The following is a 26,087-nucleotide window of genomic DNA, read 5'->3' on the forward strand; positions in this document are numbered from 1 at the left end:
AAAAGATGCAACTGTACAACATGATAGTCATAATTGATATGAAAAGAAGATATTTGGCTCACAACATGAATCCACTGGTAGAAGGAGCTGTTTTGGCCCACAGCATATAGAAGGAATATTAAGTAGTTATGAATCTGGTGGTAAGAGGAAAAATATGGGGCATACCAATGAATACATTAACCATAGAAAACACTGAATGCTCACAACTAAGAATCAAATATTCAGACAGAAACTGGTGGGGATAATAAAATGTAACAGGGATGTGAATTTTGAGTCCTGGAACTTTATACTCATTAACCCAATTCTTCTCTTGTCTGTTTTTACTTTGCTGGACAAACAACTTTACCTTTGATGTGCCCAAATGAAAGGTTTTGTTGCTGATTGTTTTCACATACACAGTATTTCTCATGTCTAAATGTTTATGGACATTCAGCGTCATAAAAATTTCTGTGTCAGAGGAGTTAAGCTGGTGCTGCCTGAGAATAATAAATGAGGGAAGGGAATGCTTTCTTAGTATGCAGAAACTGGCTGCAGAGTAAATGAATTAGATTTTCTGGCTCCTGCAGTCTGTTAGACTACTTAAAATTCTTAGACCCTGGAAGATACTTGAACGTGTTAGTTCCAGTGAGAATCAGAGGCATAAATACTCTCAGAATCTAGATTCATTATAATTTTCATAGTCAAAAGTAAACCTTAAAACAATCCTTCCTGTCTGGTTGGTGAAGGATATTACCACTATTTGACCAGTGTCAAAGCTACTACACAGTAGGTAATGAGGCATTTGCATTTCAGTTAATATCTTTAAAAATCTACATCTGTTGAAGAGCTTTGAAAGCTCTACAAAATTTTCTAACTGAAGTTTTTTTTCCAAAAAAGAGTGTTTCTAGTGTGGATGTTTCCTTTTACAGCTGCTACTGTACTTGAGTGTCTTGATAACTGTAAGCTGTCAGAAAGTAATCAGATGGTTCTGCGCAAGCTGGGGATGAAACTAGTTCAACGGCTTGGACTGACGTTTGTGAAACCGAAGGTAGCGAAATGGAGGTTAGTGTAAACCTGGAACTGTTCAAAAAAATAAATCCAAAGCACTCAAAACATTTTCAAATTACTAAATCCATAGATTTGACTACTGGCCTTCTTCCTTCCTAACTTGCCCTAAAAGAGAAACAAAGAAATCCCTGTGTTATTTGGGAATGAACATATTGTTCATTTGCACTATTCAGAAAAAGTCCATTTCTCCCACTGTCTTTGTTTCCTGCAATTTTTTTCAATTTTGGTGTAGTAAAACCAGCGCTATGCCAAGCCAGCTCTTTTGACTTTTCACGTTGCATGTTCCACAAGAAGCCTGTTCTTGGTAAAGATGGGAAGACGCTGACCTTGGTTACTGAAGTTGATTTACAACAATTTTGTAAGAGTCAACATAACTTTTTCCATTACATAGTTCTACCCTGATTCGATAGAAAGTTCACAGGGGAAAAGAGGTTTGCAATCCCACTTTCATTTTGCATATTAGTCAGGTTTTGGTGTCTGGTTTTACTTATTGCCAGAGGGCAAACTCTTTTCCAGATTTCTCGCACTGATATTTTAAATTGCAGGCTTCCTTGGTGACTGTTTTTATTGTATTTCTTTTACCAACTTTTGAGAACATCCTTAGGCATAGAAAATTCTTTTTAGGTGGAGAGTGCATCTTGCCCAATGGCAAAAGCCAGTTTAGCATTCAAAGTATATCTTTTGTAAGAATGTATCTACACCATGGGCTAAATATCTGAGTGGAGCTTGGTCAGAATGTACTAAGCTGGCTTTAACATTTAAAAACAAGTTTTTAATAAGCTTTTGGTTTTTTTTAGGTTTTGAGAGATTTTATGGCATGGGAATCTTGCCTTTCCATTGTCAGCATTAGAAAGTAGGTTATACTGTAACAAGAAAAGGACAGATAATGAAAAGGAACCATTTAAATAGTCTAGCTCTTCTCACTTTGGAAAAGAGACAACTGGGTCAGGAGAAAGGAGAATGGGATACTTTTTCCTTTAAAGCAACCACTAAATAACTGGAGAGCTGTACACTGGGAGGTATATTAACTCGACAAGCAGGTTTTATGACAGTATGTACCTATTTCCCTTGGAACCTAAATCAGAAAAAGAAATTACCTGTGTCTGTTTCTTGTGCAGATACCAGCGTGGCTGTCGATCTCTGGCTGCCAATCTCCAAGCTCAGGGTTCAGGTGTGCAGACTCCAATGGTAACAGTTGCTGATAATGAAGCTGATGATGAAGAGGAATATGACATTCCAGGAGAGATTGAAAATGTCGTAGGTGTGTTAAAACTGGACAGGAATTGCTGCAATGCCTGCAAATTAAACATACATTGGAAACACAATCTGCTTAGGGCTAAGAGAATCATGTGGTTATCTGTGCTGATGAGAACAATTGGAATAAATATAAAATTTCAGTCTGTGCAACTGATAATCAGAATTTTTTTTAAATTATCTGAAATTCAGCATCTCAAGCAGAAAATGAATACTGCAGCATTTGTTGTGGGGCTGGGGGGTGGAGTTACAAGGACCTTTTGCCAATTTTATCTGGTAATATGGAAGAGTTATCTTGAACCTTTTATAGTGAAAAACAAAAAAAAGTGTTAAAGAATTATGGTTGAAATTTTAAAGCTGCAGTGCTATCAAAGGTACTGTGGAGCCATAGAGCAAATCCTCTGCTGGCTTGCTGATATGCTGTAAATCAATAAGCAAAAATTGCATCAGAAGATTTTTCTAACTGAATTATCTAATAAAACACTGAAAAAAGCAGGATGACTTCCATTTTGAATATTCCACAGTACTTAAAATTTCAGACCAGATTTTCTCTTTTAGAAAATGATTTTGACATCTTCACTGTTTCTTTGATTTCACATTGTACTTATGTGACAATTAGAAGAAATCTAGATACAAATACTTTCATTTAAGAGGCAGTTATGTTAAGAGGAAGATGAATTTTGAATGTTTTACGAAACTTTTTTGTTGTTCAATAAGAGTAATTGTTTTGTTTAAAATCTGCAGAGCAATTGTTGGTTGGACTGAAAGACAAAGACACTATTGTCAGGTGGTCTGCAGCAAAAGGGTAGGTTTCTTATAGTTACTCTAAGCTAGTACACTAAACAACATAGAAATACGATCTGATGTCATTCAAAATTGGTAATTTGTGTATATTATCAATATCCACTGTTGCCTCACCTGGTTTTAGTACAGCTCATGGTATAAAGCCATGTTTGCATCTTTTTCTGATAGGAAATAGGGCTGGTCTTCTTCGAGAAGATTTCAGATAGGTTTGGAAAGAAATATTCTGGATAAGAATAATAAAGTAGCTTTTCTTAATTTTTTTTTCTTTTAACTTTTAAAAATGTATTTCTGTGTTAAGCTTGCTCCTGTGTTTGAGATTTGTTGTTTTAGAGTAGTGCATTGTCATCTTGGAGTCCATTGTCTTATTCCAGTAACTGATTTTTTATAGGACTTGTTCATCAAATGCAATACTGATGAATCACTCTGTGCTTTTTCCCTCCCCTTTTACATTCTGTAGGATTGGCAGAATAACTGGAAGACTTCCAAAGGAATTAGCAGATGATGTGATTGGATCTCTATTGGACTGCTTTAGGTAAAAATCTTATTTCACACTTTGCATACATCTGAGACGTGTCTGCTTATGAAACAAATAGGAAGACAGGTCTAAAAAATCTGTACATTCTGTTTCTCTTCTCCCAGATTTCAAAGACTTCTAAGGCACAGACGTGCTGTGGGTGTTTAATAAAGGAATTGTTCCTCACCCTCCATTTTGACCCCATTCTAAAGCAATGTGGAAGGACTGAAGGCTGAACTTTAGAAAAATAAAAGATGGTTGTTAACTCGTTTTTTTAAAAAGTCCTGGGGTGCTTATACCTTGAGTGTTGTCTGCATCTTCAGAAATACAGTAGAACTGGAAATGATGTTCAGATAGATTCCAAAGACCATCAGAAATAAGGATCAATGTCTGTGTGAGGGAGCCTGAAACATCTAGGAAGAGTAAGGAATAAATGGTGGGTTTTTTGGTTTTTGGGGTTTTCTGTATTAGAAGCAAACTGAAGTATCAGGTGTCAGGTTTAGAATAAAGAAAAGGTGGTGGTTATTCACACAGCACGTAGTGAGTCTGTAAATACTTCTTGCCACAGGATGTTGTTGATGCTGAGTATATGCCTGAACAAAATTACACCTAAGGCATGTACTAGTGGCCATGGCAGAGAGGGGCTTTGGGCTAGCTGAAACTTCAGTTCAGGTCTCCACTGAGTTCTTGAGCTTCAACATCTAGTGGGTCAGACTAAGCTAATAACAAAAATAATTTCTTTATTGGCAAAAAATAATGGTGGTGTTCAGTTTTTCACTCGGCCATATACAGTTTTAAAAAAATCTCTGATTAGCTTTGAGTACAAATTGAAAATACCAGCTTAAAATTGAAGGTATAAAGTCTTAAAATCCTGCAAAGAAAGTACCTACTTAGCTGATACTTCCACTGTGTTACTGTGATTATTTTAAGAGGTGCTGCTGATCTCAATTATCCCTGAAGCTTCAAAGACTTGTACTCACTGTGTTTTCTTTCCTTGTTTTTCAAGTCATGGGGATGAGTAATCTTACTAGTAATTGAGTGACCTGCTTTCTTCAGAAGCACCTGAGAACAAATGTAGGCAAAGACAAGGAGAATCTCTGCTGTATTCTTTACATTAAAAATCAAGTGACCAAAATAAAATAAGTCAGTTGCTCAGCAGAGACACTTAAGGTTATATCTCTTGGGATAAGAAGATGGGATTTCTTATATGTAGGTAGATTAAAAGTCATGAGACAGGGAAGAAATAAGTGACCGTTTTTCACAGTGTAGTGATATAATCAGCACAGCCCCACAGGGGTCTCTGTGAACCCTGTGCTGTCAGGCATACAAAAGATCCTGCAAAAAAGCTGGACAGTGGGGTGAGGCAGTCAATAGATGATGTAAAGTTAGCTAATGTAGGGAAAACTGAAGGTGACAGAAATAAAAATGTTATATGAGCCTAAGCTAAGTAAGTAGGCAGTAAATGACATGAAATATCATGTCTATTGAATGCAAACTAATGCACTTGAGGAAGAATGCAGCTAGCTGTAAAACAGTTATTCCTACTTGGGAAAGAGATCTTCAAGTCACTGATAGCTCTGTCAGAATGTCAGTGAAGTGCTCAGCAGCTGTCAGCAGAGAGAAGGTAAATGGAACGTTTGGCATATTAGGAAAGGAAAACAAAACTGAATGACCGAGCAGTGATTTAACTGATGGGGTTTCTTCCAAGTGAAAAGAAAAAGTAGTGGGATCTAATGGAGATATATAAAATAATATCTATGAAAGAAAGAGGGAAAGCAAACAATTGTTTACTGTTCACTCTTCCTCATAGTGCAAGAACTGGGAAGCATCAGGAAGTCCGTTTTCACACAATTATAATTAAACTGTGGAAGTCATTGCCACAGGATGTTATGGAAGCCAAAAGTGTAAAGGGAGTTCAAAAACGGATTATACAAATTAATGGAAGAGAGTCCCTTCAGAGGTTATTAAATATGACATTCTGGATGCAGCCTCTGGCTTGGGAAGTCTCCATATTGCTGATTGCCAGAGCTAGGAGGAGGCTAATAAGGAATATGATCCTTTGTGCTCTGTCTTTTGCCAAGCACTATTGTTGGCCCATGTCAAAGGGGATACTGGCAGAGATGAAGCTTTGGTATGGCCTAGTCTGACTGCTCAACTTAGTCTTAGATTCCTATTCCTGGTTTGATACAAAATGAATTTTTTGCATGGCAGTATGAAACCTTTCCTCTTTTCACTCCTTTATTGGCCAACCCACCAAAAACTGGACCGTTTTTGAGATGTTTTGCTGTGTTTACTACAACTGTTTCATGTTTTTTAAAGATGTATAAACACTAATGTTTGCTTACTGCCTAATATAATGTGCTTATTGGAAACTGTCACCTGAGCCTCTTTTACTAGTTAAGGACTGTATTTGGCACTAAATTAATTGGTTAGTTTTTTCTATATATCCACATCTTTTGCCAGTGTACTACAAAGTTGTATGAGAGTGCAAGTTATACAAGAATACAGTACTACATGGGGTGTTGCTCATTTGATCATGTTTATAGGAGTGTTCATGTTGCACAGAATGGGAAAGAAAACACATTTAACTTGTCACTCATATGCTTTGGAAGTCTGACAGGATCAATAAAACACTAAACACATGCTGGTTTCAATTCCAGGTCTTCTAAAATGTTAGGAGTTCACCATGAAAAATGAAATCTGAAATGGAAAGGCTAATCTTAACAAAACCTGTCTTGTTCTAAAATTAGTTTCCAGGAAACAGACAATGCATGGCATGGTGGATGCCTGGCTCTGGCTGAACTAGGCAGAAGAGGATTGTTGCTCCCTTCCCGAATTTCAGATGGTGAGTTGTAGTTGCTGAATGCTAGTAAGTACGTGAATTAACAATTTATAGTATTAGAGATTGGATGTGTGGAGATAGACTGGAATTTGTGGACATGAGTGTGCTGAAGCATGACTGTAGTATTGAATTCTGGTGTAAAAATATGCTATGGGGGATATTTATGATATAGCATTGACTTGGGTGTCCCTCTTGATATTTAATAAATTTTACTTTCCAAAATGAAATCAGTTTCTTTGGGGTTTCTTCTTTCTTCCTCCCTCCCATGTTTCTTTGTACAGTTGTATAAAAATAATTCTGTATGTCTCTATATTGTGTCAGTGTCATTATTTAAATTGAATACATCAAATAATTGATGGCTAACTTGCACTTTAAAGCTGGCAGCTTATGCTGTTTGTCTCTGATTAAGTTTCAGGGGCAAATTTCACATAATTTATATAATGAACTGTTAAGCTGCTTCATAGGTTTTTGAAATATCAGGATGGAAAGAAAAATAACAGGGCTGATGAATTGTTCCTTTGTATGCTCTGTGTGTATCAATGTACACTGAAGTACAGAGCTATGTAAAGTAGTAGTTCTCTGTTTTGTGTTTTTGGTCACTTTTACTTTTTGAGTAGAAATGGCAAAAGCATGAAGTAGTAGTGCACATGCACTTTTAGTGCAGTATCTTGGGCTAGATGGTTCTTTTGATCTCATTTGGTACTTTGATGAATAGAGTTGTTGAACTCATTATAAAAATGATTCAAAACTGGTGTTTCATGCTAGTAAATTATGTTGCTGAATCTTTTCTGTTCTGAAGATGTTGACTTGGAAGAAACTGATATTATGGTATTTAATACACTTCATTATTCTGTCTGTGAAAAGATTTCATGTCAATATAGTATCTGTTTTGCATGTCAGAATTTTTGTGCAGCTATCTTCAGTTTGTTTTCCTTTTCTGATTACTTCTGCCCTTGTAAAATAAAGATGAAACAGTTAACACCCCCAGGAAGTCAGGCAAAGGTAGGCATCTCTTTTGGCTTTAAGAAAAATGAAACTGAACATCTGTATCAAGGAATCAGGATAGCCTCATGTAAGAGATTTTTCTTAGTGTAAACTGGAAGTGTGACATCGTGTAGGACTGCAAAACACACAAGTGAATCCTAGCTCTGCCAGTGATTTGATTTGTGTTGTGAAACCATCTCTTCAATTTTTAGGTTGAGTTTTTCTATATGTAGAACAGGGATGAAAGTGTTATCCTTTACACCTTTCTTTTTCAGCAGAGGTGCAGTGAAAATATATTGCTGCTGCCTGTGAAGGGATTTTAATATACCTGGGCTCATATGCAAGGTTTTAGCTTGCCAGATTGCATAAGATGGAGCCTTCTGTTACTGGGGTAGAAGAATATACAGCTGAGGTAGGGGAGGAAAGGGAAGAGATACATGGGATAAATTTGAAAAAAGTATTATGGATAGGGGAAACTATGAAACTTTTTGCTTTAAGAGATTAGTGAGGCTAATAGCTTAATGTAGCTAAAAAGAGCAGTGGTGATGCTGGGGTCCATAATTTCATGTTTGAAAATTATAGAATTGGTAGCCCATGTCCCTAAGGTTGAAGCTTTAAACTTTCTCCTTGTTTCATCAAACTGCTGATATACAGCTCGATACATCATACTTTCTTACTGCCTTGCTGTTGTAATTTTGGTTAATTGGACTACCATATTCCCTTTCTTCAAACTCATGTGGGTATTCTTACCTTTTGATAATCTAGGAAAAGCTTTTCTCTCTTAAAAATGAAGGAAATTGTTGTTACTCTGTTGGCTTTGTAGCTCAGAGACTTAACCCCCAAATTCTATTTGTAAATTTAAAAATTAGCTAGCAATTGCTTTGCCAGTACAGACAGTGTAGTGAATGTAATGACTTTCCATATATTTGAAGTACAGGACACAGATTTATTTGAAAAATTGCAAGTTTATATACACAGTTATAGAAGCAGCAAATAGTTTTAGGATGTCTAAGCACACTGAAACTGAGTGATACATGGATATTTGAAAGAAGACCGTTACCAGGAGAGTTTGCCTCAGGTGAAATAAATTATATAAATAACCTTTTAGGCTTGGAGTTTGAAGGTTGCCCAGTGTCTGTCTTAACTTCAGAGGATTAGGTACCTAAATTGTTTAGATCTTTAAATTTTCAGGATTGTTTTCACAGGGGTTCAGTTAAAGGTGAGTATAAACCGTGTTTGTTAAATTGGTGCAGGCTTTCTTTGGTTTAACTTGAGTCTTGTTCTTAGTTATCACAAGAAAAGCGTGTTTGTGCAAGGTTTGGATCTGCCTCTGAATAACAAAATTTGGTCTGTTGTTTTGTATTATGGCATCATGGCAAAGTGCATTCATACACAAAACAGATTTTACAACATATTCTTAAAAGCCATGTTTAATTTTAAGCTTCCTTAAACTACTGCACAGTGAAATAAGTTTTTCTAAGAAAAAAGACATAAAACCTATTAAATGAAGTAAAGCCTGGAAAAGACTATGACAGTATGTTATTGAACAACATTGTTTCTAGAGCTTAAACATCTTTTAAGAAAAGAATTTGTAAAAGTTATGTTACATTAATACAATTGCAAAACATTTGGAAGATTCCTCTCATGTACTTTGGCTTTAGTAATGAATGCAAAAATTCACTCATCAAAATCTGAGCTTGTTCAAGGGAATGTTCTGTTACTTAAAAATATTAATATAAAATTATGAACATTATTTACATGGGAGAGATTGTATGTATCTTGTTATGGACCAAACCAAGTAAGAGATGGTTTGTAGAAATTCTATGATGTTGCTCGTAACTATTTTCTATGACCAGAAACTCATTGGAAAGTGAAGTATTAAGATACTCTTGTTCTCTTCCTTAAAGTGAAGACTCTGCTACAGTCATTTGGCCTTACTCTTTTAGTGCCTTGCTGTGATTTTGCTGATTCTTTTTGATTTGTCCTTTTTTGTCCTTTTATTTTTTGATTGCACTGAGTATCCTGAGTATCTGAAGAAGTAGCTTCTGTGCATGAAGCGTTACTGTCCTGTGGACTTTGCCCTTCATTGTCCATTCTAACTTTGCTTGGGCTGTATGCAGCCAGCTGACAGAGAGCTACAGCTGCTGTTTGTTTCTGTTCATCACAGCTGTCAATTATTCTTAAGTCTTGAGCTTCATTACGGTGAGCTGTGAAAGAAGATTTGTCGCAGGCACTGTTTATAGGGTTCTTGGGGTTACATGCATCTGCTCCAGAGGCTTCCTTTTCAGTGTTTGGAGAAGTAGCAGCACCATTATCGTTAGATGGACTGTGGAATGATGTTTTCAGGCTTACAGTGTTACAGGAATCTTTTACTGAGAGGTTCAGAGGCATGTCTTGCAATTCTAGAAAGTTCTGACTTTCCACTTTGGATGTGGTTTTGTAGGCATGCTCATGAATAGGTCCTGTGTTTGTGTCAGCCTTTTTGGAAAGATTAAGGGGAACTATCCCTGTGTCGTCTTCCGTGTTGGACAGCGAGCCTTCGTTGTTATGGCATTCGTTCTGTGAATGTGAATCTTCATCAGTGACGTTAATGCTGAAAGAAATGAGGAGAAAAGAGAAGTCACCATTAGTTGCCCTTCTAAATTCATGCTGAGGAAGTGGGCAGGAAGAAGAGAAAAAAAAATTTGGCTAGGAGTCTGACATTTTAATTCCTTCTCCTTTATCTTCCCCAACTCCCTCTCACCATACACATTGCTGTAATACAGGTAATTTCCTGAAATACACAGATATATGTGTAGTAATGGTATTGGAAATACCTGATACACTCAAGAAGAATGAGTGGTCTACTGGCTATAGCAACTGAGAGCTGTACTGTGTTTTGGAATTTAATATAGAACAAATTATCTCAGTGCTGTAAAAATAAATACATTTTAGGGTTGCTGCATGAGATACACCCATCTATTTTTGTGTGTCCCTAGTAAATCTGACAAGAATTTGCCAAGTGATGTTATTATTTTACCTGGTAGGTGAATCTCCTCTCTCTTGCTGTGTCTGCACGCTTTGAAGTAGAGTTGCTTGGTCAGTGCTTTTTCTCACAGGTCTGAAAGCTGTGAAGTTCTCTTCTGGTTGGTCATACTTGCCAAGCGACGTGGAAGATGACTTGTTAGAGAGGTCAAATAAGCCTTCGCAGGCTTGGCTTGTCTGAGTGAAGTTGGTTGGGCTGGGTCTGCCAGGGGAGCCTGTGGCCGCGCTTCCTGCGAGAGGGCTCATTTTAGCATTATCTCTTTCATTTTGGTCATCTTTGGAATGACTTTTGGTATGCAACAGTGTCATTTCTTTTTCATAATCTGCTTGTTTTTTATGTGAACTCAGAGGGTATTGTTGGGATGGGCTTAAAGAAGCTGGATACAGCAATGTAGTTTCCTCCATTAGATGAGAATTTTGATCTCTGTTAATACCAGCTATGTGTGAGAATCTGTAAAATGAAGGATCTGTTGGCCTACAAAATCCATACGGTATCGGAGGAGTGGAATGATACTGTTGGAACAAGCGATAGTGTTCATATGCTGAGGGATTTAGGGGTTTTGGAAGTGGCCCGGGGTGGGGAAGAAAATGTCTTTGATCCTGTGTGCCATAGACAGACAGGGCAGAGCTTTCACACTCTGAATTACTTGGAAGCAAGTAAGGTGTGTAGATAGCCAGCCTGTGCTCGTAGAAATGGGGTGAGTACTCGGGAATCATCGGCTGCATGTAGGGTGAAATGGAACCGAAGCCTTTTGTGGGAGCAACTTTGTGTGGAAACTCTGGGAGGAAAGGAGAACCTGCTTTCCATGGGTGACTTGGCGCATGAAACGCAGACTTGGTGTGGAAAGGTGAACTTTTGTTAGAGAGCGATATAATGTCAGAGACTTCACTCGTTTCTGGGCCTTTGCTATCTCTGTGTTCTCCTACAGGAACGAAGGCCGAGGGCCTTACGATGCTGTCCAAAAGGGGCTGCATGCTGATAGAGCTTTCTGTTGTGGTACTGGCAGGGGTTAATTCCTTCTGGATCGCAGATTTTTGTCCTTGAATTGCTGTGTTTGATGCCTGGTTTTGCAATTCTACGTTCTCTTTGGTGTCTTCCTTTGCAAAAGGATATTGAGGCTTTGAGTCAAGATTTGACAGTCCATTTGTGACAGATTTAGAAGAAGTTGGTTTGACTGTAGATTCAAGCTGATTGATCTGTTTGGGCTCCAAGGAACTGCTCTTTGGACATTTGATAATGCGATCCTGCTCTGATACTAAAGTAATTGAGTTTTTGCAGAGGCCATACTTCATATGGTTAAAAAGATGGGATTTCTCATTGCAAGTGAAGGGGCACTGGAAGCACTTGTACTTAAATGGCTTTCCTGGCGGTCTTGGGATGTAATGAGGCTTCTTTGGTTTACGTTCTTTGAGGAGACTCATTTTTGTTTCTGCTTTAAACAGTCAAACGTAATAGTTCTTTATAAAAACTTTCTTGTGGTTAGCTTCCCGCAGTTTTAGCCTCTTGATGTTTCCAGTTTTTCAGGTTTCTAGAATCCTTCTTCCCAGGTAAAGAGAGGAAGCCAACTCCTGTGCTGTCTCAGGGAAGGGGGGTGCCGGAAAACACCACTTCTGCAACTGGTAGTGCAGGAACTGTAACACAAAGGTTAGAATTAGCTGTAGTGGAACACAGGACTAAGTACAAAGTAATACATCCTTTTAACTGTGTTCCCCCTCACATTACATATATGGTGGTGTGGGTTTTTTTAAATGCTAGATGCCAGACTTGAGAGAGACCTGCGTTAAACTTTGACATGCTTCTGCACTGAAGAGCAGTCACAGAAGTGGCCTGAGGTTCAGCACTGCCAGTCACCTGCCACTGCCACTGGCTTGAGGGAGTTTTCTGTGAAAACTGAAGGAACAGCCATTCAGAAGATGAAAGTAGAAATCTAGGTGGAGCTGTTGAGAGAGAAGTGGAGGTGGGTAGGATGAGAAGAGGCAGGTCCTGGCAGCAGCTGGGTATGGGGCAAGCCTGTCGGGCCGGTTGGGGAGAGAGAGGAGGGAATTTCCTGCTTGGGTGAAATGGGGGTGGAGTGGATCGGGTGCACTTGGGGAGCTGACTTGGCTCTTTCAGAGACTGACCAACCCCTCTCTTAACTGGCATGGCATTTCCTAATAGCCTAATCGCAATGGATACCTCAAAAGTGGCCAATCTCTCGAAGGATAAAACCACACCAATTTTCTTCCTCTTCCTAATTCAATTAAGAGAAATGAGTAGTGCAATATCTGACTATAGAATCTTCTGCTTGATAAACACATTTCACATTCTTCTGCTGTGTGGCACCTTACATATTGCCTGTAGTTAACAGAGACTCAGGAGTGTATCAATTCAGGTAAAAAAAGTGTCTGACAGCAATTGATTTGTAGGGGAATCATCTATCTGCCTTTCTTCAGAAAAAATAAGGTTGTGGATACTTTATACAGCCTAATGATCTGCTCAGCAGATAAGTCAGGAGGGCTTGTATCGGCTTGTTCCATTATGTTCACTGATTCTGAAGGCGTGAGAAACTCTCAGAGTCAAGTTCTCATGATTTTATAGGATGTGTTATGGCAGAGATCTAAAAACTGATGATTTCATCATGAACTATAAGCATCATTATCAAAATGATGACTGTTGCAAAACCACGTACTGTATCTATTGTGTTACCCGAAACTACAGGAATACTAATTGTAAGAGTGACTAGATAGCTCAATGACCTTTTTTTTTTATTTAAATAAAAAAAGCAGCTTTTAACATAGAAGTTTGAATTAGAAGTATTAAACTGCTAAGTTCATGGAAAGAATTGCTGGTAATTATGTGCAGGAAGATTTTTAGTTAAAGTAGAGATGTTTTGCATTTCTTAAATCAGAGATTTAATGACATGCAACACATGGAAACTGAAGGCAAAGCTACAGAATTGCTGCTTGTTTCATCAGGTATAGTAATTCTAGCAAATTGTTTTAAATGTTGTTTCTGATGTCATAGAAATATTAATTTTGTTAAAATAGTAATCGTGAAAGCACCTTTAAACATGCATAGCTGGTCTGTAAGTAGAAAAAAAAATCAAGCTTTTTCTTAAAATTAAGAAATGATTAAATGTACAGTAGCTTAAAGAAAAAGGAATGTGTGGAGAAGGAGTATTTTTATTTTTTGAGTTCTAGCAAAGCTTTTTTGTTGGTTGACTTGGATACTGATATTGTAACAATGAAAAAAAAAAGAAAAGAATTATAGAGGAGTGTGTTGAAGTCTTGTTGTTGCAGTCTGGTTAAAGTGGTAGTTCAGTAAATGTAAAAAAAAAATCTAGTATTTTAAAAATGTTTTAAGTAATAATAGCCAGAACTCCTTGGAAAGATTAAGAATGCTTTTACATTAAAGTAAAATAATAAGTAAAATATTGATGGGTAGGAAAGGAGGTCCAGATGGGGAACTGGTCTTTTTTTGCCTGCTTTAAGTGAGCTTATTGCATTTATTTTTGATTAATGGTGTATAACTAATGCGGTCAGTTCGTAATGGACTTGGTCAAGTCAGTTTGTACCTGTTGTTCTTTATATCTTCTTGGAAGTACTTGTACTAATTATTCTTGAAAAAAAAAGATATTGTTGTCAAAACTTCATTGCATTCTTAGTTGAGCCATTTATGATAACAGTCCGAATTTGCATTCAGGTGCAGCACTTATAATAAAGAGATGTTAATTAGATTTTCTTGTTCTGCTGGCTTTCCTTTGCTTAATAATGAAAATTCCTGTGTGTCCTGTTTCCCCCCACCCTGACTTTGTACTTGGTATTTAACTTTGATTCAAGTTATTCCTGTTCAACAGAGTATTAACTATCGCTTCTTAATAAGATAAAACGCTCTGTTGCAGTTTCAGTGTCAGAAGTGTGGAGCATTGGAACGGCTTTGCCATGTGTACAGCGGCAGAGAATTACAACAGCTTTTTTTTTTTTTTCTCTTTAATTTGTTTTGATGGCATGCTCAGCCTGCAGACAGCCCTGCTCCCAGAACCTGCTGCTCTGACTTGCAAGGTGTACAACAAGTAGCTTATTTTAAAGGGTGTTGTTTACCCTTTCGTAAACTCAGGCTAGCGTCAGCCAGATGAATGTTCTGTTTCTCCCTTTTACTATTTAATCCCTTTTTTCTCATGGTTTAAAAAAGCCAGGAATAAAATATTTCTAAACCGAGACAAGAAGGGTAATTTCTCCTCTAATCTGTAAGTAAAATTCAGGAGTATCTGGCAGAGGTACATATTTCATAATTAAAAAAATTAAAACTATTTGATCCCACACACAATAGCTGGAAAATACATTAATTGTTTAAAATAGGGCAGCTAATTAAAACTGTCTCTATATAAATAATGTTAGTTACAGTTGTACAACGTATGTTTTGTGCTACCGAAATTAAGAATTAGTATTGGAAAGAAAAAGCAGAACATGTAGTTGCTCTTCTCTTAAACTTGAATGCCACGACTTTTGGTATCAGTTAAAAAATGGGAAAAAATTCTTCAGTAGCAGGATGATAATTTTCATGTCACTTGTTTTAGATGGAAAACTTATTTCCTGTATACCTGATTTCAGAAATGCAGATATTATATATTACAATTTTCCCTTTCCAGTTTTGAAATGTTGTCATGTTATATATTTATATTTTTCTCGAAAGCAGGTTATTCAGATAATATTGGTTAAACTTGAGGTTGGCTTAATTGTTTGCTTCTTGTCGATAGTAACCTCCCCACGGCTTTCTAACCTGAGACTGAGAGCTGCAAGGTTTCTTCCTTCTATTTTGAAAAGCATGCTGTTGCTACCTCCTTGCCTTTAACTTCTCAGCAAGTTCAGAAGACAAGAATGTTGTTTAAGATTGTGTGCATGTGTGTGTGTATAAACATATAAACAGGAGTGTATGTGGGTAAAAGTATATGCACACATGCATGTATGTATTTGTACTTATGCATACATATACACATACATATGTACATAGATATATGTGCATGTTGTTTTTTAGGTTTTTAAGTAGTCTAAATTGTTTCAGATGCCCAGTTGATCAAAGAGGAAATTTCAAAATGTCTTTTATTACAAGCAGGGACAGTAATTATATTTCTTTTTAGGACACTGCTTTAGCCAACTACGTAACAGTTTGTCATGCACACTCCATTATTATTGCAGGATCCTTTTGGTGATGTTGATCTCTCTGACCAGGAGTACTCACTGGGGTGGAACATTTTGAAGGACATGCTATAATTAAAATATTGTGATGTGGCATTATTGCATAACTCAAGGACATGCCATTGTCACCTACCTAGAGTGTTGCAAGAACAAGATTTGTGAGTTTTATTCTAGCTGAGATTTTCCAGTGATTAACTACCACTCCCTTCTAAACTTCCAGTTCCTTTAAACTGAAAGATAAATTTTAACGCAACTGTTTGTTAATTAGGAGGAAACATGGGTGAGAGGAGTGGGTTGGTGAGGAGTGGAAAGGAAGTATAAGTTGAAGGTATGGATCGAAGAAGACGGTGTCCTTGTGTGTGCGTGTGAGAGAGGAAGTACAGAAACAGCGATGAAACAAGTTGGTTAGGCAGCGTGGATAAGGAATAAAAACCTTTGTAAGAAGTTAGTAATTCAGTGTCTCAATACACTTTAATTGACTAGAGAAGAGGGTAAGCCAAAACAACTTGATTTTTGGTGCTTAATTCCCGGAAGCTGGAAAAAATAATAAATCAAAAGTGAAGTGGAGGACCCGATTTCTGTGCCAGCTTTCCAGATTACCCCGACACGACCGTGTGAAGATCAGTGGGCAGGCTAAATGTAGCGATTTTGAGCAACACAGCTTTCTGTCATAATTCAGTACAATACATTAACTTCCTATATGAAAAAAGGTGCTTAAAACACTGTTCACCAACAAGAGTTAACTATTGTAAAAACTTGCAAGAGTTAGTTTTTCTCTCAAATGAAAACATTTCCCTCTCCTGCTCAGTCTTTCTGCTCAAAGCTTAAAAGCTTAAACTGGTGCAGTAAATGCACCTGCTAGGAGTAACCTAGGCTTTTGAGACAGCAGAAAAACGAACACCTCTGATTCACCTTTGAGATGTTAACATGAATATACTTTATATATATATATAAAAAATAATCCAAACAGCTCCAAAGAAATGTACTTACCAGCTACATGGATGTCTGAAACCTTCAAGGTGATCACTGTTGGTAGCTGTAGCTGTCACTGCTGAGAGGGAAGTACCTGTTCTCTGCTTGATCTCTAAGTGAAACTGCAGGAGGTTGTTTCAGGGGGAGGGACTTAAGAAGTGTAGGAGTTGAGCCCTCGGGGTGTAGAGATGCACCTGATATTACTCCAGCCTGAAGCTACGATTCATTTGTTTGCGTCCACTGCTTTCATTCAGCATTACCTCAGCATCTAAGCTATCGAAGAGAGAGCTCTTGTCGCTTTTGTGCCCTCCAACAACCAAGTTTTAATCCAAACTGTAATGTCTGTTCCTCTGAGTAGCAGTCTGCAACGTGGGGTCAAAAATGGCTTAGGTCATTTACCGAGCTCTTAATATATTTCATGTTCATAGATGTGACTCGTGAGCAGCAGAATGGACTGTACACAGGGGATAGCAAAGCTTAAAAAGAATAATTTTACTCTTTTTTTAGAGATGGACATTTTTTATTGAATGCCTTTGTGGCTTTAATAGTCTTGGGGTTTTTTTTCCTCCCCCTCTCCATTTTTATTTAAATCTTTTTGTCCTTCATGAGTCTCCTTTCTGAGGGCGGGACTGAACTAACTCCAAGCTTGCTTGCCACAGGAACCTGCCAAAGCTTGCCTATAATCAGCAGTCAAATGTACAGATCCTGTAAGTGGAAAGGAGTCGCCTCAGTAAGAAATTGATTATCACGTCTCTGTGTTTGCTTAGGAGCTGTGCAATGGAATGGTGAAAGGACAAAGTCAACTGGTCATCCACTGATTAGCACTGGGACTTCCTTTTAGTTGCGTTTTAGGTAGAGTTTATCAATGAGAAACATATTAGTGTATTTGCCAGTCACCTAGTGACATTCTGAGTTTAGTGAAATAATGACCTGTTGCATCATGGTTTTAAAGAAAACTCTTTTGATAGTTCTAGCTCTCTTTAAAACCCATTCCTGTTACTCAGTGTAAAAACAAAGGGGGGTTTGGCTACTAATTCTAATGCTATTGAGACATTAACATTTCTGTTCATAACTTAAATTTAGCTGGATGAACATGATAACCCTCTTGTTCACCCACTGACCTACAGATTAAAAGTTGCAGATTATCAAAACTTTTAAATACACAAGTACAATTAATTTTACACTTGGGAAAGGGACGGTCTTTTCCCTGAAAATTATTAAGGAAATTGTCACTACAAAACCTGTTTAGGCAGTGGGTAAAAGTTGTTTCAAAATCAGTCACTAAAGCAGTGTCTTAAAAATAATTTTCAAGGTGTGGCCTTTATTGTGATGGAATGACTTATGGACATCTACTTTCCTGTCTCCGTGCGCAGATCAACTTCCTTCCTCCTCCTGTGCCAGTGTAGTTTTCTGGAATTTTTTTCTGAATATAAGCTAGCACTAATTTTAAAGCAGAAGGGTGACCCTTTTTTAAAAAAAAATATTAATATCTATTGTTATGTTTAGATAATGCATCTTAGCAGCGTACACAGATGTTATGTTACTGTTGAGTTGTTTGTAAATCCTTTGGCTTTAGATGGAGTAACAAGAGTGTGTGTCATCCATTCTTTGATTTAGTTCATTCTTGCCTGTAGTACTATATTAGAAAATATTACTTGCAGAGAAAGATCTTGTAATGTCTTCAGAATATCTCTGAAAAGATCTAAGGAGAAAAGTCCTTTCCTTTCTCAAGAGCTGATGTTGCTCAGTAGCCTTCACTCTGCAGTGAGTAGCCTTTCTCCCATGTCATTAAGTTTATGTGCCATATTGATCGACATAACTGTCCTGATTTTTCTTCTGCAAATATGGACCATTTCTGCAGTCTGTAGCTGAAGGAGGGTACTACCAGGTTTCTTTTTATGTATGTGATGGGGTGGAAGTAGGTTTCCTTGAATAGAATCAGATCAGATTTTTTTGTTTTGAAAGAAAATTCCATTTTCTGGCACCCAGAGGAAGCTTTTTAAGGACTCCTTTAATACAGGTGACTGAACTGTGGTGAGAGGCAGTCAGTATTGGAACATTGCTTTTATTTTTTCCCTCCTTCTCTCTGTCCCCTTCCCTGGTGTGATATATGGAGGGGAGACATAATGTCCAGTTGCTGACTTGTTGCAAAGAAAATAATGTTTTAAATCTATCACCTGAAAGGTCAGGTCAGCTCAAATCAGTTGTGATCAACATAGAACTGGAAAAAAAGAGCAGCTAACATAAATGCTCTTTTTCCTGGTGCTTGGATGATGTTAAAAATCCAGATCTGGGGAGAAGATTCACTGGTGGGCTCCAGAAAAGGAAGGTGGTAGCTCCTGTTTGTGTGTACACCTAGAAGTAATAAATCTTGATTGCAGCAATGTTGTTTTCAGCACTTATTTTTGTGAAGTTGTTATACTTGCATCCTGAGACAAACCAAACCCAGTCACCTCTGGTAGCACCCTTTTTAGTTTACTGGAGTGCAAGAGAGATTAGTTAAGAGCACACAGTAGTATTTGTATTTATTGATAGTTTTCCCCCAAGTTGATTTTTTAGAATCCTGATTGGGTTTTTTTGTATGTCTGGAGGGCTGGAACTTCAGCTTCCTATCTTCTTTGGTGTAGAATATGCTTCTTTGGCCTAAGTTCTCTTTAAATTCCAGTATCAAACAACTGTTGTGTAGCTATAGTTGAATTTCACAGGTTGAATTGCTGTAGCATAGACCTGCCACTCTATAAATGTTACAAACTTCCTTCTTCATGTTTTTTATACGATTTTTTTTTTAGCTCAGCTTTAGCTAATGTCACAATCAGAAAACATACTGGGATAAACTTAACCTATTCCTGATATGCTGCTTACCTAATCTTTATTTTCCTCTTGTGCTTCAAAATTCCATTCCCTGGCTGTATGAAAGAGTGCCAGGTGTTGCTTTGTTCAGTGACCAACCCCTCTGTTGATCAGGTAATTCAGATGGCACAAGAAACAACCCTAGTGCCTGGGTTCTGCTGGTTTAACTTGACAGTGTATCAGTCAGATGTCTTGATACTGGCTTTCAGAGGATGTCCACTGGTTGTCAGTCATCAACAGTGTTTCCATATCTTTCTAGAGATGCCTTACAAATTCATGAATTCATTACTTACTGCAAGAAAGAAGAACAATCTAGGTAAATGTGAATAATCTCTTGTAGCTGAAGGCTGGTAGGCATGGAGATAGTGAACCTTTGCTTGTAAAAGTAAAGGAAACTTTTTAGAATGGTGTGGCTGGCAGTATTCACTGCTTTGTTGACTTAGTTATGCGTCTAGATGTGTGGCTTTGAGCTAAATGCTCAAGAAAGTCCTTTTTTTTCTTTCTTTGATCACTTGAACTGAAGTTATCAACAGATTTCGCTATCTGTATTAGCATGTTTGGACTAGGTTGTTTCAGAACATTCCCAGAAGGGGGCAAATATATTTGAATATAATTGCTGTAACTCTTGCTGTGCCCCAAAACATTACATGATTCTTGTACGATATTCTCATCATTATTTTCTTCTATCCCATATGAATAGTTATTAGTCTTAATGCTTTTCGAGTAACACCTCTGTAACCTGCCTTTGTTTTTCCTAACGATCCCAGTCCCTGACTTTGGAGATATGTCTGGGCAGATTACCTTGCTGATGCTTGTGAGCCACTTGTTCATGATTACTAGAGCAAATTATTTGTATGGGAACAGAATAAAAGCTCAGCAGTTAATAGCAACTGCAGATCATATTTTTAGATATTTATTGTGGCCTGTACTATTAGTGTTTGGCCTGGAACTAGGATGATCTTCCTTCTGGTTCCCATCCTCACCCTTGGGCAGTGAAACATCTTGGGGGAAGTAGGGAACATCAGAAATTGAGACTGTAGGCAAAACTAGGAACTGTTTATAAGAAAGGTTTTTTAATAATAATTATTTTCATTGCCAGAGATGTAAAATATATCTTTCTTCACTTTCTGCTTCATGTTCTGGTTATAATTCCCATTTAAAATTTATTAATTGTAGAGAACTTTTCATGCAGAATTTTTTTTTCTTTTTCTGCTTTGGTTTTAAGACTTATATGACTTATAACAGAGATTCTGAGACAGATCTCTCACCCTGGTGAAGTTTTTCTGGGAGAATCCAGTAGTAGGGTCTGAGTTGGGCCAGGTGCAGTTTTAGTTACATGAAGTCAGTCCTACATATTTTTCTTTGGGGCATAATTGGCATTAGGCTGCTGTGATGCCACTCTAACGAGGAGGGCAGTGAGCCATATAATGAATCCTCCTGGGCTCAGAATATTGCTACCTGTCAGTTATTCTTTGAAAAATGTACAATTACATAAAGATTTATATCATTACTCAGTTGTCTACTATTTAAATTTTAAAAGTGGCAAATATAAACCAGCAAGTGAGATCTGATGTTTTATTTTAATGCATTAAAAAAATACTAGTGCTGCATTTCTTGAACTGCAGTTTGTCTGTTAGGTTTTTTCATTCAGTGATACATGTTACCACCGAGCTGTAAAAGAATTTAGGATGCATCCTGCAGCTAAGTTTGCATGTCAGGATTTTAATCTCTTAAAAAATTTTTTTAGTAAAAATTCTCCTCAGTCATTTAAAATCCTGTGATCTGATGATGTGTTTGTGTGAATCTCTACACCTGGAACTGCAGCACTCCTAAATCAAACACTTCTTCTGTACAGTGTACGTTAAGGCCAAAAACTTGTATTTCAGTGTGGTTTCAGTATGATTTCACATCTTTTGTTTTGTGCTGTACTTGTGGTTTTGTAGGCTTCAGACTATTATTTATAGGGGTTTTTATTTAATTGGGTGGGGATAAATACTAAACAAACAAGAGAATCCTAGTTTACCTGAATTTCTGGTTTGCTTGTGAAAGGACGTTATTAAAATTTCTCTTGATGACAGCATAGTATAAACTTTCTAGCTAATAAGGTGTGTCATATAGGAACATGAAACTTCCTAGGTGTTCTTAATATGTCAGTGGTGAGATTAAAAGTGTTGTGGTGTTCATGTCTCTGACAGGCTTGCTGACCACTGAATAGTTGCAGCTGGATCTGCTGAATGGCTGAGGGCCTAAACTTTCCCTACTTAAAGCCAGAGAAAGTCTCCTGAATGAAATCAGTGGTAGGACTCTTAGTGTTTCACAAAGATAACTTGCTCTTTTTGTTTGGTTGTTGTGCATTGTGTGATCCTGTTTTTGCTCTATAGCCAGGGATGGTTCAAAGTAAGGTTGAAAACAGTTGCATGTCTAATGAGTGAGGAAAGGAACCCAGGGAAAGAAGATTAGGAGAACCGTGTGGTTACGCTTGCAATGAATTCATGCTTGTTTTGGGAGGATTCCAGCCAGAAAGATGTTATTTTTGGTCTGCCTCCCTTCTTACAAACCCTTACCCATTCACAGGGAATAGACAGAATCAATCCAACAATCCCTCTCCTTTTTTTTACGTGTGGTAACAATAAAGGCAACATTTAAACCCAAGGCAGTGATGCTGCTGAGATCCACAGAGAATGGCTAATTCAGAAGTCTGATACTGGTGGGTCAAAGCAAGTGATCCAAATCTTGAATTTGATCTTTTAAATCTCAGAATAAAGGGAAAGTGTGGAAATAGAAAGAGTGGGAAAAAACAACTCCTGAAGAACCAGACTTTATTTCTTCAGTTTATAAATTACCTTCAGAATAAAAGGAGAAACAAAAAGTATAAGAAGAAAGTAGGGGGCATTGTAGTCTGCAGTTAAGTACTGTTAGTGAGGGGGCTGAGAGAGGTTTGAGAGGGAACTGGGCAGGATGTGATGTCTTGGGATTCAATGACAAAATCAGTATGCCTTTTACCTTTTCCAGGAGGTAAGACACAATGCTACCAGTATACAAGAATACCCTGGTTTAAGGAAATATTTTGTGTGTTATTTCTGCTGAGTGGCAGGTACATTGTTCAGGAAACTCAGGTTATTTCAGTTAGGATGTTTTTCTCTGTTTTGAAAATATCTTTTTGTCAAGTATACTTCTGGTGAAAAGTCTGTATGAAATGAAGTCTCTTGTGCTGTCAGAAGCTTTCAGAGGAGATACAGCTAATTTCACTAGCAGGTGCTATGGCTTTGAAGGAATATCTGGGTATGCATGACTTCTGTGTTGGCAATTTTAAAATAATTCCCTCAGCTTCTGTTGCAACACCTTGTTAATTTGGTTGCAGTGGGTATGTACTCTGTTGTAGCACCAGATTATCTATGTTCCTGGTACAGAGACTGCTGGCATATTTGCCAGTATTGATAAGATACCAGATTCCTGTGTATTTTATTGGAGAGTAGAGAGAATGGTGCTCCCTAATACTTATGTATAGCTTGATAGACTTAACCCAAGGAAAGTCTGAGAAAGTCTACACATGATGAAAAAAGGAGTGTGTCTGCTTGTCCAGTCTCACTGTGTTGTTTAAAGGGAAAAAACACCTAATTAAAAAGAAAGACAATCCTGCTTTTACCTGTCTTCTGGAAAGGAGTTTAACTTAAACTGGATTTAAATAGACTTTTATAAAATCTGTTCTGTAACTTCTTAAACATGTTTACATGCTCTGTTTTTAAGGGTTAACTTCTGTGTTGTCTTATTCCAGAATTAGTTGCTTGAGAACTGATTTTCAGCTGTCAGGCTTCTGAAATGTGTTGGTCTGTTCTGTGGTGGTAGGTAATTGTGAGGCTTTTGGCAAGATACCAGGTACTTTTCATCATAGATACAGGAAGAAATGAAAAAAGATCTACCTGTCTTAGGTGGACTCTTAGAAAATAGAGAACACCCAAACCTGAAAGGCTGGTTACAGAAGGATTGTATTTTCCCTAACACCCAGGTGAACTTTAAAAATGATGCGTGGTCTTGAAAATAGTATTTTAAAAATTATACCATGTATGTTATCATAATAGTTCTCAAATTAGCAAGGAGCATTATGAATAGTGCAGATTTATTATTTTTTTTTCACTAGCCAGCAGGTATGAGCAAGAACAAATGCCACAGCTGAAACTGCAGCAGGAAAGGTCCCTCCCCCAGCACAACTAGGAAATGGTATAAACACTAAGCAGGGAATAAATGACAATGAATTGCTTCTAGCTTTTCCACTGTAGGGTTTATCTCACTATTGCACAACCTTAGCCTAAAGGTTGGGGTTTCTTTGGGGATTTTTCTTTTTTGACATGCAGTGTTAGAAGTTTACAAAATTTTTATACTCCTTCAGAGTAAGTAATTTGTTTGCTTAGTAGGATTCCTTCAGAAGCCTGTTTCTTCATGTCCCTAAACGGCACTTTGCTAGCGGTTAAGGTAAGGAAGAGTTCTATTAGGTGTAAACCTGTGTGAGGGTCTCTAGTGTGGCCTTGGGCTTGGTTGAGGAGATGAATCCTCTCAAAGTACTCAGTGTTTCAGAGAAGGTAGATCAGTACTATCTTAGGTCAGCTGCAGGCCTTTCAACATAGCCAGGTAGGGGTGCTTAAAGATGTTGAGGTTTTATGGCTGCATTACATAATGATGTTGAGATACACTGGCCAAAATCCAGATCTGTCTGCTTCCTCCTTGGCCCCTCGCCATTCTCAAAAGAGCTCGCAGTAATTTCAGTGCTGGAGCACTACTACAACCCTGCCATTAGCTTATTGAAGCAGATACCTGAGAAATGAGAGCCAGTGTCCAGTGCTTTTAAATACTGTATTTAAACAACACGAGTGGTATCAAGCAGTAAGTCTCCAGCAGAGATGTAGTTAGAATGTAGTTCTTTAGGGCAACATCCAACTTAACCAACAGTCCCTTGTCTCTGCCTGAAAGCCAGGCTTTGCATTGCATATTTTCCTCCCTCAGCAGCAAGGCAGACAATAATCTCCTTTGCTGCCCAGCTGTGATTCATCGCTGGAGCAGGTCTTTCCTGTGTGCTGACTGAGATAGGTCCGTGGAACAAAAATCATCACGTGATCATATAATTAAAGACTCTTAATTCATTACGTAGTGAGAGACTGAACTGAGATTGCAACCAGACAGACACAGCCCTTCACAGTCACGGGTTAGAAAATGCTTATTTGGTTTGTGGATATGCATATATATAGCCTTATATACGTGGGTCAGTGTTAGGAATGGTGAGAAAGTTCTGGCAGTTTGAGACCTTGGCTGTTAAATTCCCACATATCTTCTGAGTGTACATCAATTGCCATACTCATCCCTTTGTCCCCAGCAAACTCCTAACTAGGTCAAACCTGGTGCAGGAAGGAGAAGAGAGGCCACCTGATGACAGGGTTCTGGCACTTGCCCTACGGGGTGCAATGTTGGAGCATTTCACAGAAACAGTGAGACATCAACAGACAACACAGCAGATGTGTTTTCTGGTCTTCATTGGAGGATTTATCCTCTGGATTAAATACTCCAAGAGTAAATTCTGAAATAGACACTTTGTATAAAAATGAGAGCAAAGCATAAATGTTTGGCAGAACTTTAAACAAATACTTATTTCTAATAATGGGCCTAATGTGAAATTATCTCTGCTTGCATCTGTGTTGATACATTAAATACTCATATAACAGCCCACTGAAGTCATGAGTAGGACTTGCACCTTTTTCTAAGAGTTTAGGGTGCCATGTGAGAGCATTAGGTCTCAACTCTGACATTCTTCACACTGAAAAGCCAGACTTCAGCTTGTAGCATATGAACAGTTGTGGTAAGTATGCTACTTAAAGCAGGGGAAGCTGACCTACCCCAGATATGGCAGTTCACACTGTTTTCTAAGGCCTGGAGCTCGCAAAGAGGATGAACCTACCAAGGGTACTTCTTCAATGAGTTAGTTTCATTGAAGAAGAACACAACAAATAAAATTACTGTTCTTTGTATTGACACTTACAATTGCATTTAAGCTTTATAATTCATTAACTGTAATGTTCTGAGCTGCTCCTACAGTGACACGGTGCAGTGCTTCCTTCTGGAGTAGCAGACATCTGGTTTTGTACTATTCTTCTGTTTTATAATTCTAACCTGGATAGCTTTTTGATATGACTTGGCAGGGCTTCTGTCTACAAACTCTCCATATCAAAATGTAAGACTTACCTAACAAGTAACATCAGGTCAAACATTTTAAGAGTGACATTTTTTAGTTTAAAAGTAGACAATTCTTAATTAACTTGAGATCCAGAGAAAATCTGTTGTGAATTAAATGTGGTTGACATGAAATTCTGCAGTTTTCTTGTGGAGACAAGACCTAAGGCTAAGGAACAGGTTTTTGTTGTTTGTTTGTTCTCTGTATTTGTATGTTTTACATTCTAAACACTGCAATAAATAAATAAAAAATAGAATCCACAGTAAAAGTAACATAGAGTTCGTGCTGGCATGTGTTATAGGTTAAGTTTGTGTAAAGTATGGTTTTTAAAGACATTTTTATAAAGGAATAATATGAAGCATTTTTTATATGTGTCTGTGTGACCTTTCAGCATCTGATGGCTT

The 26,087-nt window shown here is 37.7% G+C and overlaps 2 protein-coding genes across 2 annotated transcripts in view; one reads left to right on the plus strand and one right to left on the minus strand.

Annotated features, from left to right (window-relative positions):
- TBCD (tubulin folding cofactor D) overlaps positions 1-26,087 on the plus strand; it is a 117,132-nt gene that overhangs the window by 17,436 nt on the left and 73,609 nt on the right. The window contains exons 8-12 of the mRNA XM_084273516.1: positions 909-1,041; positions 2,166-2,308; positions 3,046-3,106; positions 3,563-3,637; positions 6,370-6,464. Of these exons, the coding sequence (XP_084129642.1) occupies positions 909-1,041; positions 2,166-2,308; positions 3,046-3,106; positions 3,563-3,637; positions 6,370-6,464 (507 nt within the window). The remainder of the gene's footprint in view (positions 1-908; positions 1,042-2,165; positions 2,309-3,045; positions 3,107-3,562; positions 3,638-6,369; positions 6,465-26,087) is intronic.
- ZNF750 (zinc finger protein 750) lies at positions 9,324-11,891 on the minus strand (the record flags this gene model as incomplete). Its single annotated transcript, XM_084273562.1, has 2 exons — positions 9,324-10,038; positions 10,465-11,891. The coding sequence occupies 2 exons, from the start codon at positions 11,889-11,891 to the stop codon at positions 9,324-9,326; spliced, it is 2,142 nt and encodes a 713-aa protein (XP_084129688.1).

The sequence above is a fragment of the Gallinula chloropus genome, assembly GCF_964237585.1.
Source record: "Gallinula chloropus genome assembly, chromosome: 20".
NCBI classification, from domain to species: Eukaryota; Metazoa; Chordata; class Aves; order Gruiformes; family Rallidae; genus Gallinula; species Gallinula chloropus.